The sequence below is a fragment of the Myotis lucifugus genome, unplaced genomic scaffold, assembly GCF_000147115.1.
Source record: "Myotis lucifugus unplaced genomic scaffold, Myoluc2.0 scaffold_191, whole genome shotgun sequence".
In the NCBI taxonomy this organism is placed as follows: Eukaryota; Metazoa; Chordata; class Mammalia; order Chiroptera; family Vespertilionidae; genus Myotis; species Myotis lucifugus.
The window spans coordinates 1,930,924-1,950,665 of NW_005871239.1; the positions used below are offsets into that span (position 1 = coordinate 1,930,924).

At 43.1% G+C, this 19,742-nt stretch overlaps 1 protein-coding gene and 1 pseudogene across 1 annotated transcript in view; one reads left to right on the plus strand and one right to left on the minus strand.

Moving 5' to 3' along the window:
* Positions 1-1,144: 1,144 nt before the first annotated feature.
* LOC102439895 lies at positions 1,145-9,026 on the plus strand (annotated as a pseudogene).
* A 3,038-nt stretch (positions 9,027-12,064) lies between these two features.
* The window catches only part of STYX (serine/threonine/tyrosine interacting protein), a 65,868-nt gene continuing 58,190 nt past the window's right edge, over positions 12,065-19,742 (minus strand). The window contains exons 11-12 of the mRNA XM_023760777.1: positions 13,716-13,856; positions 12,065-12,225 (exon numbers count right to left, since the gene is read on the minus strand). Of these exons, the coding sequence (XP_023616545.1) occupies positions 13,718-13,856 (139 nt within the window). The 3' untranslated portion in view covers positions 12,065-12,225; positions 13,716-13,717. The remainder of the gene's footprint in view (positions 12,226-13,715; positions 13,857-19,742) is intronic.

Below are 19,742 nucleotides of genomic sequence, written 5' to 3' on the forward strand. Positions count from 1 at the left end.
TGGTAGCTGAAGCAACCTCCCCACCTTTAATCATGTAAATCCTTATTGATAAGATAATCTGCCTATTACTGGAAATTGCCTGTAGGTGGGCTAGTCTGTGTGTTACTGGAACTTGCCTGCCTAAGGGCTATGCTATGGGTGTATCCCTGATCAATAAAAGGTTGGTGCCGCCTGAGCACCAGTGGAAGTCCGTCTCCTTGAGTTGGACTTGCCCGCCTGGTCCCCCAATATTTCCAAAGTGTCTCTTGTTTCTTTTCTTTCATTTGTGTGCGGCTCCTCTTCCTGACCCCGAACCATGAATCATGCAGGACGTGGAGGGAAACACACTCAACACACATACATACACACACACACACACACACACAGGTTGTGGCATTGCACATCAGTAGGACAAAATGACATGGAAGGAAAGTCATTAAATGTCCTTGCATTAGCTATCCAATACAAAATAAAAAAGACATGCCTATGTCATGTCATATACATACATGACAAAATGAATACATTTGAGAACATTAAAAATTAAGGCATCTATACATGGAAAGACTTCATGAAGCAAGAGCCTAGCCACACATTGAAAGAAAGCATTTGCAATGGAACTGACAAGGGTCACTGTCTATTAGCTTTCCTAAAGCAAGAGGGACAGGAGCCTGCCAGCTGTGTCCTCCCCACCCTGTCAAGGCAGAGGGACCTAAGCAGAGGACCAAGCCCAGAACGAGGAACTCAATGCACATCTGTCCCTGACCCAAGGTCCACACTTGCCCATCATTCAACAGGAGGCAGGTGGAGAGCATGCACTGGGCTCAGGCTTGGGCTGGGTGCAGGGTGGTTGGGGAGGGCTCCAGCCTGGCCCTCCCAGGGGAGCAGGGCCTGTCTCATCCCCTCTTCCTGCCATCATCACTTTCACTTTCCCTTTACAAGAAGCCTGGGTCCTGCTGCACAGAGGAGCCTGTCTCCAGCAGAAGTCAGCTCTGTCCAGAGGGAAGGCCCCAGAGATGGAGGGAAGGTGGGTCTGAGGCTGAGGCAGATCACACCCTAGGGCCTGCCCACCCCCGCAGCCAAAGCAGGAAGGAGGTGGGGTCCAGCTGAGAAGGCGGGAAGGTTCTTTATACAGGGACTTTCCTAAAACCTGGGCCTGTGAGCAGAAATGCAGCACAAGCGCTGGGGACCAAGGGCAGTGCAGCAGCAACAAGGGAACCAAGACTTCATTCCGGCGCCCTGCTCCAGGTACCGCCCCCACTCTGTCCTTCTCTGTAGCCCTTTCTATTTGGGGGCCCTGACGTGTCTCTGTCCTCAGCCTTGTCCTCCCCCTGGTCTAGCCTGGCTTCTCTCCCGCTCTGGGCACCTTCTCTGCAGGTCCCACTCCAGCGGGGGCTTTGCCTCCTTCTGGGGATGTCTCCACAATGGCTTCTGAATGGCCCCTCCTGCCCCTCGTCCAGGCCTGTTGTCCACTGGGTCCTCCTCACAGTCTGCCAGTTGTGGGGCTGGCTGTCCCCTCCCTGCCCGTGGGGCTGCTGCTCTGTGGCCTTTCCTGTGCCCTCTTGGCCATTAGAATTGCACTAAAGGATGAGTGGAGCACTGGGGGCATTTGGTTTGAAGCACTTGGATCCACTTTCTGTGCTATTGACCCCGTTATCCACTCAGAGTGAGAGGAGCTCGCTGAGCAGGAAGGGAAATCCTCTCTTCCAAGGTGCCGGCACTGTGAGTAGAAGAGCAAAGTCAGACTGTGCCCAGGGGCATCCCTGCCCTCATGTTTATAGTGCACCCACCGGTGGGGGAAATGCTGTTTACAATGAGGGAGAAAAGAGCCTCTCAGCCAATAGGGCCACCGCTGCCAGCTGACCTCATGCAAGGGCTGGACATGGCTTTGCCTGGGCAAGGGACCGGCTCTGTCACTTAGCAGCCCTGTGACTTGGGCAGGCTACTCCCCACTCTGTGCCCCGATTCCTCCTCTGTAAAATGGGGTGAGGCCCCTGGATTTGGGGAGGAATAGAGGAGTTCAGATACAAGGAGCTCTTAGAACAGTAGCCAGAGCCTGTGAATTTAGGTGTTAGCCTGACATTAAATGATAATAATAAACATTCATAGGTGAAAGATCAATCATGAATTGCACCTTAATATGAAAATCTAATGTTTGGGGGTGGAGGCAGTTTTATTACTCATTTCTGTATTCAAATGATTGGGGTTGGGGGGTTGGGCGTGTACTGTTGGAAGCAGCAGAGCTGGGCCCTAAGGCAGAGGACAGGAGCCCCCTCACCCCCCCCCCCTGCCCCGCTGTCTCAGCAGCCCCTGCCCTCCTGATCTCCCCCAGGAGAAGGGAAGGGGTTGCTGGGAGGCAGGGTGCCCAGGGTGTCCATGGAATGTGTTCAGGAATCACCAGATAGGTGAAACTCGTAGGAACACTGAATTGTCTGTTTTCTCTCTTGCCCACTGCAACCCAATGAGAAGCATGTATCCCAAGACCTTCAACTTCAACTTCCAAAATCTAAATGGTTATGGGCGGAAGTCTACCTTCCTCTGCCTTGAAGTGGAAAAATGGGAGGATGGCTCATTTCTTGACTATCAAAATGGTGTCTTTCGAAACCAGGTATGTGCCCCACGATGCTGTCATCAGAGGCAGGAACTAAGCCAGGGAAGGATGTGGGGAGATGATAATATGGAAAATGTCAGAGGCTTCTTCCCACAATACTGCCCTGTGTTTTAGCCCTGGATGCCCCTGCCTGACCCTCCGAAATCACCATAGACCAGCAGTCGCCAACGGGTGGTCTGTGGACCACTGATGGCCCGTGAGGTCTGAAAGGTTGGCGAGCGCTGCCATAGACAATGGCATTTGACTTATCCACAAGGCCTCCTCTAGTCACTAGAGTCTGTTGAACCTGCTGGCCCTCAGTCTCCACCTCTTCCAGGGACCTCGAACCGTCTTGGAGGAAAGAGCATCTAGGCTTGGGTAAAAGTGCTGATAGGCTTACGTGTATAGAAAAGAGTACATTCGATTGGACTCACATACATAAATGCTTTTTCCATATTCAAAAGCAAAATTTTCATAAAGGCCTGTTTCACCTCCCTGTCTTGTTTCTCAGTGATTGCTCTACTGTTATTAGAATTCAGCCACTCAGCCAAATTAGCAAAATGGGTCTCAGATCTAGATCATACATACATCAAAGTAAGCACTCTTCTTACACCATTCTCCTTGGGAGCTCAGGCTGTGGGCCACCTCAGAGTTAATGCTTGCATCCTGAAGTCTCTCTGATAGGCTGTACGTAAGCCTCTGTTACGTACTGCGGTTTATCATATGGAATTTCCCACAGGCTAAGCTTGATACTCAAGATGTTGGTTGTAGGAGAATTGCAAAAATGAATGTGTTTGCCATACTTTAAATACCTGGATTAGAACCACAAAAATGTGAAATGCTATCTATATATATAAAAGCCCACTGACTGAATGGCGGAATGACTAGAACAACCAGTCAACCAGTCACTATGATGCGCAATGACCACCAGGGGGCAAACGCTTAATACATGAACTGCTCCCTGGTGGTCAGTGCACTTCTACAGTGGGAGTGGAGCTTGGCTAACTGGGATGAGCAGCGCCCCCACAGTAGGCTGATCCTCGCAGGCTGCGCCCCCGCACCAGTGCACAAATACATGCACCAGGCCTCTAGACTATATATATAAAAGCCAAGCAACCTGAACGACAGAACAACCAGTTGCTTTGACCAGCCCCCCCCCACCCTAATTGGGGGTTGGGCTGGCCAACTGCCCGCAGCCCCTCCCCTTGGCAGGCCCTGCTCTGATCAGCACCCCCACTCCGATTGGTGGCGGGCTGGCTGGACCCACCTGTGCATGAATTCATGCACCAGGCCTCTAGTTTAGCAGTTCTCAACCTGTGGGTCGCAACCCCTGTGGGGATCGAACGACCCTTTCACAGGGGTCAGTCACCTAAGACCATCGGAAAACACATATATAATTACATATTGTTTTTGTGATTAATCACTATGCTTTAATTATATTCAATTTGTAACAATGAAATTGGGGGTCACCACAACATGAGGAACTGTATTAAAGGGTTGTGGCATTAGGAAGGTTGAGAACCACTGCTCTAGTTATAAATGAGATACACACATACACACACACACAATAAGGAACATAGCATGTCTGCCAGATCTGGCATATGAAGGGTTGGAAAATATTAAATATACTGGAGACTCTGAACCCTTTGAAAGCACAAAATAACCAACTAATGCTGGATTGACTTGACAGACCTAGTTCAGCTGAGTTTTGATGGAAAAACACGAGATTGTAATCTCATTAAAATGTACTTAAATATGCATTACAAGGTTTTCACCATTTTTTCCCTACAGCAATGGCATTTTCTCAATAATTGAAAAGTGATTCTCTTCCCAGTAATGCAGTTGTCACTTATGGTGTGTTTTCTTCTTCGTCTTTTTCTGTGCTTTCAAACACTTAAAATGCTTGAGCACTTCCTTTTCAGAATGTTATGAAATTACACTTAAAAATAATTTAATTTTAAATGCTCATTTAAAGGTGTCTGTGTATCCGTTATGCCCCTTTCCCTAGGAGCCAGCACTAAGACATGGTTCAGCAGCTTTTCAATGTTCATTACCTTTAAACCCAGAACCAAGTGCAACTGACGTCTGTTACACGCTGGGTCTAGTTTTCTTCCATCTTCCAGGGCTTCGTGGAATAAGAAACGAATCTAGTACAAATGAAGATTAAATGTTTCTGGGCAACAGTAGAGTTAGCAAACAGATTATTTATCCACAGACGCCACGTCAGTCCACTGGAGCAGGGGTTCGGCACATTGGAAATGTAAAGGGATCAGCCTCCTGTGTTTGGGGTCAGTTTTCTTTTGCTGTGTTTTTTAGAACGAGGGTGGGGGCCTAAGTGTCCTTATCAAGCTGTGGTCCATGACACGTGCCCGTGAGGGAGCCCGGGCCCTGCTGCGCCCTCGCGTGGGGCAGCACCGGCGAGCATCAGTGTTTGGTAGAGGAGCCCTCGAGTTAAACAGAACCACCGTAGAGTACACTGTACTGTTGTGTTGCTGATTTTCCTTTGAAATATAAAATATTTTAAGCTTTTTTTGGTCAAAAGTGGTAACATATTAATGCAAATAAAAAACCTTTTTGTGGTTGTAAGATTTAGCTTATGAATCATTCAAATCGAAGTGAAAGATGACCGGGTCATTGTTAATGACTCAGTCTATTAAGAATATATGTATTTTTGTAAAGGAAAAGGACTTATTGGTATTTAATATATTGTTATTGATTTCAGAGAGGAAGGGAGAGGGAGAGAGAGGTAGAAACATCAATGATGAGAGAGTATCATTGATCGGCTGCTTCCTGCACGCCCCCTACTGGGGATCAAGCCCGCACCCGGGCATATGCCCTTGACCGGAATCTAACCTGGGATCCTTCAGTTCACAGGCTGACGCTCTATCCACTGAGCCAAACCAGCTAAGGCAGCACTTGTAGACATTTAATCAGTACAAGATATATGTCTGTTTTGCAGAAATAAAATGGTGCTTAGAGATTCTCTTTAAATATTTTTGTGCTGAAATGCATTTTCTGTTGACCTACGGAATGTTGTGTACAAAACTGTATGGTCGAACTGTTGGGCTAGATACTTGTTTTTTAAAATCTAGACTTAGCCAAGTATACTTGGCCATGTTAAAAATAGTATCTTTGTTATTAAAATGTGGATTGCAAAAAAGAAAAAGAAAGAAAGAAGAAAAAGAGGGTCTAGGACAGTAGGGGCTGCTGTGCACCAGTGCCTTATGGGGCCCTAGGAAGTACTCTGCTGGCTAGGTCCTCCCCCAGCTACCTCCTGCCTCTTCCAGGCCCAGGATGTGGGATCCCCCAGGGGAGAACCCACACCCACATCCTGCCTGCCTCCAGCCCGCTCTGGGCCAAGCACAAAGGTCTCCTGTGCAGTGTCCAGCACACGCCAGCCCTCCCTTCCCCACCCAGACTGCAGACTACGCAGAGCCCTTCTGGGATGGACGGGTGTCACTGTGGCAGTACTTTCCCATGGGAGCGTAATCAGGGTCACTTAGGTCATTTAACCTTTTCTAGTACCCAGTGGTCAAACTTTCAGAGAAATTGATCAATTTAATGTTGATAACATACTTTGTAATATATCTAAGATATTGTTTCACCATATCTGTAATAATAAAAGGGTAATATGTTAATTAGACCGAACGTCCTTCTGGACATCATTCCTGATGTCCTTCCGGACAAAGCCGGGGCTGGGCAAAGCCACCCAGGTCCTAGGTGCCTGCCAGCGGCCGGAGGAGGGAAGCCCAGGTCCCGGGTACCTGAGGGAAGCCGGTGTCGGCAGCCGGGGGAAGTAAGGCCTACTCTTGAACAAATTTATATGCATCTGTCCTCTAGTAGTTAATATAAAAGTTTTTCATGAGATGGTTTACATTCTTCTTTCATATCACGTCATGGAGATAAGGGGTGTATTCTGTTATTGTCACACACATCAGAGCAGGCGAGCCACATTTCAAGAGCACAGTAGACACCTGTGCTAGTAGCTCCCTGTGGGCAGCATGGCTCTGGGCCCTCCCCGGCAGACAGCACCCAGGGAACAAGCCTGGACCCCAGCGGCCTGGCCTGGAGCAGGCCCTCAGGATGTTGGAGTTCATGGATGCGTGTGGTAAGGGATGTGTAAATAAAACATTAGGGAGGGGAGGAGTTTACAAAGGGATGAACCGCTCCACTGGCGAGGCTCGGTGGTTGAGCATCGACCCCTGTACCAAGAGGTCACTGGTTAGATTCCATTCAGGGCACATGCCCAGGTTGCAGGTTTGATCTCCAGTGGGGGGTGTGCAGGAGGCAGCTTTCTGATTCTCTCTCATCAATGTTTCTATCTCTCCTTTTCCCTTCCTCTCTCTAAAAATCAATAAAAATAGCCCTCGCTAGTTTGGCTCAGTGGATAGAGCATCAGCCTGTGGGACTGCAGGGTCCTGGGTTTGATTCAGGTCAAGGGTACATGCCCAGGTTGTGGGCTGGATCCCCAGTGGGGTTGTGCAGGAGACAGCCGATCAATGATTCTCTCTCACCATTGACATTTTATCTCTCTCACCCTTCCTTTCTTAAATCAATAAAAATATATTTTAAAAAATAAAAATCAGCCCTAACCAGTTTGGCTCAATGGATAGAGCGTCAGCCTGCGGGGCTGAAAAGGTCCCAGGTTCGATACCGGCCAAGGGCATGTACCTTGGTTGCGGGCACATCCCCAGTAGGAGGTGTGCAAGAGGCAGCTGATCGATGTTTCTCTCTCATCGATGTTTCTAGCTCTCTATCCCTCTCTCTTCCTCTCTGTAAAAAAATCAAAAAAATATATTTTAAAATAAATAAAATAAAAAATAAAAATCAATAAAAACATATTTAAAAAAATAAAAAGGGGATAAATCAATCAACAGCATGACTTTGAGACTATTGCTCCCTGTCCCCTGGTGCCCACTCCCCAGTCCTGTCACATGCCTGCTCTGTCACATGCCTGCTCTGTCACATGCCTGATTTGTTACGAGGGTCCTCCCCCACTCTCTCTCCATCTCTCCCAGTTGTATCCTGGCCACACAGAAAACTCTGCTTCCTGGATTGGTTCCGTGAGAAGGTTCTGTTTCCTGATGAGATTCGATGTCCTGATGTGCAATGACCGTGTCACTTGGTACGTATCCTGGAGCCCCTGCTTCGAGTGTGCAGAGCAGGTGGCTGACTTCCTGAATGAGAACGAGAACGTGGACCTGACATCTCCGCCGCCCGCCTCTACTTGTATGAGGACCAAGATGAGCAGGGGCTTCAAGATCTGGTTGCTACAGGGGCCAAGGTGGCCATGATGGCTCCAGAGGGTGAGAGCAGAGGGAGCTGGGGCAGGAATGTGGGGAGGGGGGGCAGGTAGAGGCACCCAGGGAGAGTGAGTGACAGGGGGACTTGGGAAACTGAGGCAGGAGTGAAGACACTGGCAGGGAGGAAACTGGGCCCTGAGTGGGGTTGCCCAGGGAAGGCTCAGGAGAGAAAGGCTCCTAGGCCAGACCTGCCTGCTCTCTCCCCTCTTTGCTGCAGATTTTGAATACTGTTGGGATAACTTTGTGTACAACGGGGAATGGCACTTCACGTATTGGAAGAATGTGCGTCGAAATTATCGTAGTCTGCAGCAGCAGCTTAATAAAATCCTCTGGTATGAGTTTCGTCACCTCCTCCCCCCCAGCCCCCCCAACCTTACCTCCCATGACCTTCACCTGCGTCTGGGCCTCTCTGCTCCTTCAGGTGCCTCCCCACCCTGACCCTTCCTCCCTCCACCCCTCAGCGCCTCCCTCTCCCCCAGCAAAGGTGCTCCCTCCTTCCTCAGTCCTCCCATCTCACCACATTAACCAAATGTTGTTATTAAACCGAACACAAGTGCTCATGAATGTGTATGAGTGTGGCCATCAGAAGACTGAGACAGATAATGACTGCATTCGGTTGCTAGGGCTTCCTTAGTAACAAACTGTAGCCCAGCCCTGTGATGTGAATGCCCCTAGTATTAAGAGCAACTATTTTTTAAAAATATATCTTTATTGATTTTAAAGAGGGAGGGAGAGGGAGAGATGGAAACATCAATAATGAGAGAGAATCATTGATCTGCTGCCTCCTGCACGCCCCACACCAGGGATTGGGCTCAAAAACCAGGTATGTGCCCTGTCGGGGAATCCAACCATGACCTCCTGGTTCAGAGTCCGCTGCTCAACCACTGAGCCACACTGGTCGGGCTGAGCAGCTATGCTTAATTAGGCCTTTGTTCACATGGTAAAAGCTCTTCCTGCTCAACTCTCTTTGTTCTCAGAAGGTCCTCATTAGTTGCTAATGTGTGTGTCTTTTTGTCTCCTCAGGGACTTGGGGAGGATTCATGACTTTATGTTTGGGACGGAATGAAGTCTCCAAGCGGCTGGCTCCCGGGGCTGAAATGGAAGAGCCCTCGCTAAAACGGAAGCAGCACAGCTTTCTCTCCTGCTCTCTGAAGCTCCCCTCCCCAAGTCCCTATGTAATAAAAGGCTAATATGCAAATTGTCCCCTTGACCGGGAGTTCAACCAGGAGGCAGGGCCCCTCTGCCAACAACCTGGGGCCTTTCACCCCCCCACCCCCCAATTAATGGAACCAAAGTTTACTGGGAGAAACCAGTCCTGGAGAAGGTGTAGCTGGGGTTCCAAGTGCAGGCCGGTGTCTGGAGCCTCCTTTCCATGTGACAGTGGGGAGTAGTTTAGTATCCAAGCTAATTAAAGTCTAATAGTCCATGTGTGGAGGCCACGTGGACGCAGGGGTGGGCTCCCCGACCACAGGAAGGAATGTCAGGAAGCCACTGCTGCCAGGGAGAAGAGAGAGGGCGAGAGGAAGTTCGGACCTTTTACTTTAGGGGGTGGGTAGTCTTGCTAGCTCCTAATTGGTCTTTTCAAAGAATTCTGCCTAGGCAACATCCTTGGGATTGGTTTATTTTTTGCATTGATTTTTTTTTTGAGAGAGAAACATCAATGTGAGAGAGACACATTGATTGGCTGTCTCCAGCATACTCCCCAACCAGAGCCAAGGATTGAACCTGCAACCCAGATACATGCCCTTGACCAGGAATTGAACCTGCAACCCTTCGGTGTGTGGGCCAATGCTCTAACCACTGAGCAACACGGGCCAGGGCCTAAAAATATTTATGATTGGATAAGGCTTATGATTAGACAGTCTGGTACTGATAATGAATCATCCCACACCCAAAAATGTTTCCAACTGAATGTCAGCATAATGCAGTAATCCTTCCTTCCTGAAATAAAGACACTGTTATCAAAAGAGAGATTTTTGCCTTATATAAAAACGACCCTAACTAAGGTGAACTAAATTATAAAAACAAAACTTTTTATGCACCAGACTTCCAAGTTATCTGTGTCATGGAAGCACAATTCTCCTAACATTTGTAATTCTCTTTTCTTTGGCCACAGCTCTTCCAAGATAGCTTCCCAGCGGTGTCATGCATTTCCCTTTAAACATTATGTTCTAGTGCGTGACTAACACTGACAAATCTGTCTGTGACAGGCGTCTTCCTCATGCTTGGCCAGCCTGTCATTTCCCTCAATGTAGGGTGGTGCTAAGTGAGTGATCTTTTAGTGACATTTCTCTTTGGCGTCTGGGTGTGACCTCACAATCTAGCCAAATAACTTTTAAAGAGTCCAGTAAACTCTTTGGGCTGGAAAAGGCTGATTTCATTTTTTTAATTCAATCACAATCATCTAATTGTTAAGACTCGGTCATCTTAAGGAAAAACTGACAGAACTGACTCAAAATGTTTGTGCAATGTAGCCTAGTTCTATGGCAACAGAAAGTAAACCACTGAAAGAACAAATTTTTAGTGGAAGAATCATGATAAGTATGTGACTAAGAAGAGTCTCCATTCAAAATATACCTCACATCTGGCCAATTACGGGGGGAGGGGGGAGGGGGAAGGGGGGAGGGAGAGGGGAGCCTAAAACATTTTTGAACTAGCTCTCTAATGCTCAAAACTTTTAAATTGCTGGTGGGTATAATATTTTGTGCAGCTCATTTTTTTTCTTCATTCTCAACACAGTAAAATGCTATAATAACTGAGGTTACATTTAATAAAACTTAATGATTTAAGTTTTACTTCTCAATCTGTAATTTTTATAGGGAATTTATTATATGTCTAATCACTTTAAAGGGAATGATAGAAGGGGGGATTTTAAAAAGTCAGAAACTATATATAAAGTCCTCATACAACTCAACAAAAGGAAGACAAATAATCCAATTAAAAAATGGGTAGACGACCTGAATAGACATTTCTCCAAAGAGGACATACAAATGGCCAAGAAACATGTGAAAAAAAGCTCAAAGTCACTAATCATCAAAGAGATGCAAATTAAAACCACAATGAGATACCGCCATACACCTGTCAGAGTGGCTATCATCAAAAAATCAACAAACAACAAATGCTGGCAAGGATGTGGAGAAAAGGGAACCCTAGCACACTGCTGGTGGGAATGCAGACTGCTGCAACTACTGTGGAAAACAGTATGGAGTTTCCTCAAAAAATTAAAAATGGAACTTTCATTTAACCCAGCGATCCCACTTTTGGGAATGTATTCTAAGAACCCCCAAAAAACAATCAGAAAGAATATATGCATCCCTATGTTCATAGCAGCATTATTTACAAGAGCTAAGATTTGGAAACAGCCCAAGTGCCCATCAGTAGATGAATGGATAAAAAAGCTGTGGTACATTTACACTAAGGAATACTATGCAGCTGTGAAAAAGAGGGATCTCTTACCCTTTGGGACAGCATGGATGGACCTGGAAAATATTATGCTAAGTGAAATGAGCCAATCTGAGAAAGACAAATATAATATGATCTCCCTTATTTACAGAATCTAATGAGCAGAATGAATTGACCAACAAAATAAGACCTAAAGCATGGAGGCATGGAGCAGACTAACATACCTTGATTCGGGGTTGGGGGGATGAGAAGAGATGAACCAAAGAAGTTATATGCTTCTAGGCATAGCCCATGGACACGAACAATAAGGTAGTGAAGATATGGGGGGGGGGTGGTTAGGGTCTAGGAGGATGAGGGTAAAAGGGAAAGGGGAGGTATCTGTAATACTATCAACAATAAAAAGTATATTTTAAAATGAAATAAAATAAAATTGGAAAGAGAAGACTAACACACAACACAATTATGCAGTAATAAACAGCAATCTGTAACCAGGGCTAGATTGTATAGAAGCCAGAGTTAGTGAGGATGTTAAAACATTGTTTCTGAAGAGGTAAATTAGTAAAACCTTTTTACTCGTTTTTTTAGAAAATGTAGAATATCTATTAAATTTTCTGTCATGACTCCCCCCCCCAAAAAAAAAATGCAGAAATCAAATCTAGATATAAGTTTTATAACCAGGGCTACATTTTGTTATAAATTTTTTTCATGGAAAATTTTAAACAGATACAAAAACAGGAGAATGCGTCTTCATGTACATATCACCAAACCACACTGGCAGTTTTATTTTCTTGGAATGCTCTTCCTCTAGCTGTATTTACACAGCTCACTTCTTCTCAGCTTTCAGAATTGAACTCAAATCACCTCACAGATGTCTTCCATAGGCAAATGAAACTCAGGTAATTTTAATTTTCTTATAGCGTCACCTATTTTGTTTTATAGACTTTTGAACGTGAGCTGTAGGAGAAAATGAACCACCACTGAAGGACTAAATAATAAGACCTAAATATATAATAATATGACAATGAATATCATAAAAGCACCTTGTCTAGATTTAAGATACACATTTCTCCCAAGCTTGATCTTTTGTTCTCTTTCCAGGAATTTCTGTCATATCTGAGTATTCCCTAACTTCACACGTAAGTCTCCCTATGCTTAACTCACATCTTTCATTTATAATATCATAGACTTTCAAAAGGGTGTCATTATGTAACATGATCTATTCAATAGTAGAAATGCTTTAAATTTGTGGCTTACTGTTATAGGAAATAAATTACTGAACTATTTTATTAGCTCATGTTCAAAAGTCTATAAAACAAAATAGGTGACGCTATAAGAAAATTAAAATTACCTGAGTTTCATTTGCCTATGGAAATAATAATTCCCACCTTATTTCAGAGTATTCATATAAAGATCAAATAAAATAATTTGTGAACATGTTTAGAGAAATATTATTTTAAGGTATGTTGTGTATTCAAATCTTAAGAAACATTGTAAGACACACCATTAGTTTACATACCACTAAGAAAGAAACAATGTAGCCAATGAAAAACTATAACATGCTTCTTTTTCATTTACATACATGTAAGATGCAGCATTAATTTACATACCACAATGGAAGAAACAATATAAAAACTATAACACATTCTTCCTTATCATTTGGAACTTTTCTTAATACCTACTAAAAAAACCCTTAATCAGACATGGATTGTTATATCTAATTCTTGTGCAAACATTAAGAGGAAAACATGAATGAAATAAATTGGTGAAGGTACTCTTAAAACTTCTCATTGAGTCCAACATTGCTGAATCATTTTCAATTCAATCATTAATATCAATGTATTTCCACATAATAACATTATCTGTGCCATCAAAAATGTTGGTGATATAGCATTTCTTATAAGAATCCGTAATAGTTAAAAAAAAAAAAAAGAACCCATAAAATGTTGTTCTGGCTCTTGAACTCATCTCCTCCCATGAACACATCGAATCTACAGCTGCATAAGGAATAATTTCCTCTCAATGAAATTCAGAAACTAGTTGAGTGACTCCTACACAGCAGCAAACAAGGATACCCACATTGGAATGGGTAGAAGAGGCTAAATAACACATTCTCACCATAAACCCTACACTTGGCATAGCAACACACCAACACACAACCTGGAGGGAATTCACAATTCCCAGACTCTCCCTGAAGAGCAAAGGGTATGGACCTCAGAGCCAGCATTACAACTTTTAAGACTTCCACCTGAGAGCTGGGCCCCACAACATCTAGTTGTGAAAGCCAACAGGGTTTGCACCTACAAGACACTCATGGCTATAGTGAACTAAAAAACAGCTCTTACAGGGCTCACGGGAATTCACCGCGGCTAACCGCCCAGGGCCCAGGGCAGAGGCAGCAGAATGTAAGGCTCTTGGGCTTTCCATGAGAGAGCCAACTGGCTTACCTTCAAAGCTTCGGCTTGAGGAGCAAAAGGAGTTCATGCACCTGTCTGGCACGATGGTTTTTGCATCTGCCACCCAGAGGATGCCCCTTGAGTGCCTGGCTCTGGTGGCCAACGAAGGTTATGTTTGCAGGTCCCACAGGCCTGTAACAAATAAGAGAGAAATCGTTCCTAACCACCTTTTTCTCCAGGGCACAGCAGAGGCAGCAGGCAGAAACACCCAGTCTTTCTGTGAAAGAGGTTACTAGTTCACCTTAACAGCTGCAGCCCGAGGGGCAGGCATCTAATTTAACACACACATAGGGACTTAGTACCACCCTATCAGAGACTGGGTAGGGGGCAGACATCAAAGCTATGCTACACCCAGCTCCAGGTCACTGGTGTCTCCAAGACAGGAGCTTGTGGACAAAAGAAGAAACTGTTCTTAACTGGCTAGCCTCTTTGCTCCACACAGCCCCGGAACTCGGTATATAGGGAGCAGACAGAAATGCCCATCTCAGTCTTCCCCTGATAGAATTATATTCGCATATTTTAAAAGATGCTGCTTGAGGATTTGGCTTCCAATCGGCCTGCACACTAGGTATTGCATGGAATCTTACTCTCTGAGACACTGACGGGTCTTGGCACACCATCAACTGCTGGGAGCCAATAAGAAAAAAGGACAATCACAAAGGTTTAAGAGACAGCCAAGAGCTTGTAGAGGGTTGAAATATATAAGTTTCATCTCCAACATGCGACTGTTCCTTTAAGATTAAGAGAGGCCACAGTTTTATCTAACACATAGATAGCAGCACAGAGCGTCACAGAAAACGAAGAAACAAAGGAATATATTCCAAATGAAAGAACAAGACACAAATCTCAGAAAAAGAACTTAATAAAGCAGAAATAAGTGATTTACCTGATACAGGGTTTTAAAGAATGGTCATAAAAATGCTCACTGAGGTCAGGAGAACAACACATGAACAAAGTGACAGAAAATATAAGAAAGTACCAAACAGAAATCACAGAGCTGAAGAATTTAATAACTGAATTGAAAAATTCTAAAGGATTCCACATCAGACTAGATAAAGAAAAAAAAATCAATGAATTAAAAGACAGGGCAATGGAATTCGTCTAATCAGAAAAGCCAAAAAAATAAAGAAAGAGTGAAAACATGGGAAGATAACTTACGGGACTTTGGGACAACATCAAGCAGACCAACATTCACCTTATAGGAGTCCCATAAGAAGAAAAAAAAAGAGAAAAGGAGGGCATAAAATTTATTTAAAAAAAAATAATAGCTGCTCTAGCCAGTTTGGCTCAGTGGATAGAGCGTCGGTCTGCGGACTGGGGGGTCCTGGGTTCGATTCCGGTCAAGGGCATGTACCTTGGTTGCGGGCTCATCACTGGGGGGGGGGGGCGGGGGGGCGTGTGCAGGAGGCAGCTGATCGATGTTTCTAACTCTCTATCCCTCTCCCTTCCTCTCTGTAAAAAATCAATAAAATATATTTTAAAAAATTAAAATAAATAATAGCTGAAAAATTCCCTAACCTAGGAAGGAAACAGACATCCTAATCCAGGAATCTCATAAAGTTCCAAATAACATGAACCCAAAAGAGACTCACAACAAGACACATTATAATCACACTGTCAGAAGTTAAAGACAAGGAAATAATATTAAAAGCAGCAAGAGAAAAACTACTTGTTATAAGGGAACCCCTATAAGACATCATCAGATTTTTCAGCAGAAACTTTGCAGGACAGAGGGAGTGAGACGATATATTCAAAGTGCTGAAAGAAAAGAAAAAAACACTGCCAACCAAGAATATTCTACCCAACAAAATTGTCCAGAATAAAGGAGAGTTTTCCAGACAAGCAAAAGCTGAAGGAATTGAGCACCACTAGACTGGCCTTATAAGAAATGTTAAAAGGGACTTCATTAAGTTGATAAAAGGGTACTAATGACTTACAGAAAAGCATATGAAAGTATAAATCTCACTAGTTAAGGTAAATATAGAGTTAAATTCAGAATAATCTAATGTAATGGTGATGGTTAATCATTTAAAAATCTAGTTATGAAGACCAAAAAAAAAAAAAAACACCCCAAAAGTACCAAAAACTATAACCATAATAATTTGTTAATGTATGCACAGATAAAAAGATACAAACTGTGACATCAAAAACATAAGATGTTTAGGGGGAGAGTGAAAATGTAGTTTTAGAATGCTTTTGAATTTACATTGTTAGCAACTTCAAAGAGTTTATTATATATATATAAGGTGTTTTATGTAAGCCTCATGTTAACCATAAAACAAAAACCTATAGTAGATACACAAAAGATAAAGGAATCTAAGCAAGCATACCACTACATAAAATCATCAAATCACAAAAAAAGAGATCAAAAGAATAAGAAAGGAACAAAGAAATTACAAAACAGTTAACAATGAACAAAATGTCAAAAAGTACATACCTATCAATAATCACTTTAAATGCAAATGAACTATGAACCAGGAGGTCACAGTTCAATTCTTGGTTGGGCATATGTCCCGGGGTTTCGGGCTTGATCCCCCAGTATGGGGCATGCAGGAGGCAGCCAATCAATGATTCCCTCTCATTATTGATGTTTCTATTTCTCCCTTTCCCATTCCTCTCTGAAATCAATAAAAAATATATTTTTTAATAAATCAATTACAAAAAGAAAACTAAAAATTCACAAATATATGGAGATTAAATAACATGCTACTGAACAGCCAATAGTCAACAAAGAAATCAAAAGAGAAATAAAAAATACCCTAAGACAAATGAAAATAAAGTATACCAAAACTTATGGAATGTAGCAAAAGCAGTTCTAAGAGAGAAGTCCATAGTGATTAATGCCAACATAAGAAAGATCTCAAGTAAACAACACACGGAATTAAAAACCCAAAGTTAGTAGAAGGACGAAAACAACAAAGATAAAAATGTAAATTAAAAAAATATATAGACTAAAAAGACAATAGAAAATAAGAGGTGTTTTTTTGAAAAGATAAACAAAATTGACAAACTTTTAGCTAGGACTTACCAAGAAAAGAGAGGACTTAAAATCAGACATGAGTCCTGGCCGGGTAGCTCAGTTGGTTAGAGCATCATCATGATATGCCAAGGTTGCAGGTTTGATCCCCAGTCAGGGCACATACAAGAAGCAACCAATAAATACATAAATAACTAAGTGGAAAACAAATCCAATGCTTAAAATCAGACATGAAAGAGGAGACATGGTTAACATGAGGCTTACATAAAACATCTTGATACTAGATAAATACAAAGAACCACAAGTGACTACTATGAACCTTACACACCAACAAAGTGGACAACCTAGAAGAAATTGGTAAATTCCTAGAAACATACAACCTACTAAGACTAAATCATGAAGAAACAGAAAATCTGATCAGACTGATTGAACCATTAATTTAAAAAACTCCAAAATATATAAAGAACTCATACAACTCAATAGCAAAAAAAAAAACACAACAATCTGATTTTAAAATGTGCAGAGAACCTGAATAAACATTTTTATAAAGAAGACATACAGGTGGCTAACAGATACATGAAAAAGTGCTAAACATCATTACTTCTCAGGGAAATGCAAATCGAAACCACAATAAGATATCACCTCACACCTGTTAGAATGGCTATTATCAAAAAGACAAAAAAAAAACAACAAAAAAAAACCACCAACAAATGTTGGCAAGGCTGTGGAGAAAAGGGAAACCCTTGTGCACTGTTGGTGGGAATGTAAACTGGTGCAGCCACTATGAAAAACAGTATGGAGGTTCCTCAAAAAATAAAAAATAGAACTACCATATTGTTGGGAGCACAGCTCCTCAGCCAGGGACTTGACCCTTCTGGGTGCAGGGAATTGGAAAGACCCTCAGGTAACAGGTAAGTGGGACATGCTTCATTACAAACAAAGCCGTGCACTGACTGGTCAGTGGCGACTTATATACACGCTCAAACAAAAGAGGCCTCATACCAATTAGTGATACACGCTCGTGCTACATTAACACAAACAGGTTACATAAGGGTGCGCTTGCGCGGTACGTATATTTCTACTACTGAGTCATTGCCCTCGCACCTGCATAGGGCAAAGGGGCCTTTCACCTGATCACACTGCTGCGTCCTCGCCTGCACGCATGCGAAAGGCAAATTGCCCTTGATCATCTGGCCTATTCTGATTAGGGTTCCCACACATGATCTAGCAATCCCACTTCTGGGTATTTATCTCAAGGAAACAAAATCACGATCCAGAAAAGACATCTGTATCCCCATGTTCTTTGCAGCATTATATATAATAGGGAATATATGGAAACAACCTCAATGTCAATCAACAGATGAATGGATAAAGAAGATGTGATATATATTCATAATGGAACATTATTCAGTCATAAAAGGGAAGTGATTTGCAACAAGGATGAAGCTTAAGGGCACTACTCTAGGTCAGTGGTTCTCAACCTTGGCTGCACATTAGAATCACCTGGGAATCTTTTTAAAATCCTGATTTCTGGGCCTCATCTCCGGAAATTCTGTTTCTTTGTTATGGGGTCAGGCCACAACATTAGTAACAAAGAAACAGAATTTCCGGAGGATGAGGCCCAGAAATCAGGATTTTAAAAAGATTCCCAGGTGATTCTAATGTGCAGCCAAGGTTGAGAACCACTGCTCTAGGTGAAATAAGTCAGACAGAGAAAGACAATACTGTATGATCTCATATCTGTCAATTTTTAAAAAACACACACACACACACCTCACAGATAGAACAGATTGGAGGTTGCCAGAGGTGCGGGTGGTTGGTAAGTGAAATGGATGACGGTGGTCAAAAGGTACAAACTTCCAGTTAATAAGTCAGTCCTGGGGATGGTGACTATAGCTAATACAACTGTATTGTACACTTGAAAATTGCTGAGAGTAGCTCTTAAAAACTCTCTTCACGGGAGAAAAACAAATTTGTAACTCCCTGTGGTGATGGATATTAACTATGAGGTAATCAGTTTGCAATAAATACATATATTGAATCATTATGTTTTACACCTAAAACTAATACATGTTATATGTCAATTACATCTCAATTTAGAAATCCATAAAATAAATAAAAATCATTAGAGGACACACCAATGATTCCATTAAAATAGAAGTTGTGATTGTCACCAATCTATGTTGCGCTCCTATTGCAAGTAAACCAACAGGCAAAGAAGGAGGCCATTTATAGGCTGGAGTGACTGAATTTGACTATTAAGGAGAAATTTGGTTCCCATGGCACAAAGAGGGTAAGGAGGAGAATGTCGGGAATGCACATGGTTTGGGGTGCTTCTTAGAACTCCTGTGTTCTGTGGTACATTTTATAATTGTTTCACTCTTTGCTCAATTGGAAAATTTACAGGATTCTGTTGCTCAGGAGAAACTCATTGAAAACACAGGGCCAGAGTCTGATAAGAAAAGAAGGCTATATATTTCTTAGGCTAGTGGTGTTTTTTTTTTGTCTCATATATTCTTTTGTGTGTATGGGTAAAAACAAGATGTGAATGCCATCAGCCACACTGGTGTTTTAAGTTGTGAAAATGCATGAATCAGTAAAAGAGTTAACTGAAATGTAAATCTCACAAGCAAAATATACAATTTCTGGCAGACTATACATAGTGTTAATTCTTTGAACAATATTGTTTTAGACCAAAATACTTTGCAAATTTATGCTACAAGGCAAGAAAGGGGGGTTACTAACTATGGAACTTTGGTAAATTACCGAACCTGTTTGGTAATCAGTAAAATGGGTACACGTGCTAGTTAGGTAAAACGCTTTGGAAATGGGAATTCACAGAAAGGCCTTCTCTTCTCCTAAGCCAGGGTTTCTCAATCTCAGCAGTACTGACCTTTCAGGCCAGGCAATCACTCGTCGTGGGGCGCTGTCCTGCACATCCTAGAACGCTCAGCAGCATGTCTGGTCTCTACCGCTATCCCTCCGTCATCTGGAGAGAGGCCAGCACCAGCTCTCCCAGACATGAGGTTGGCATTACCTCC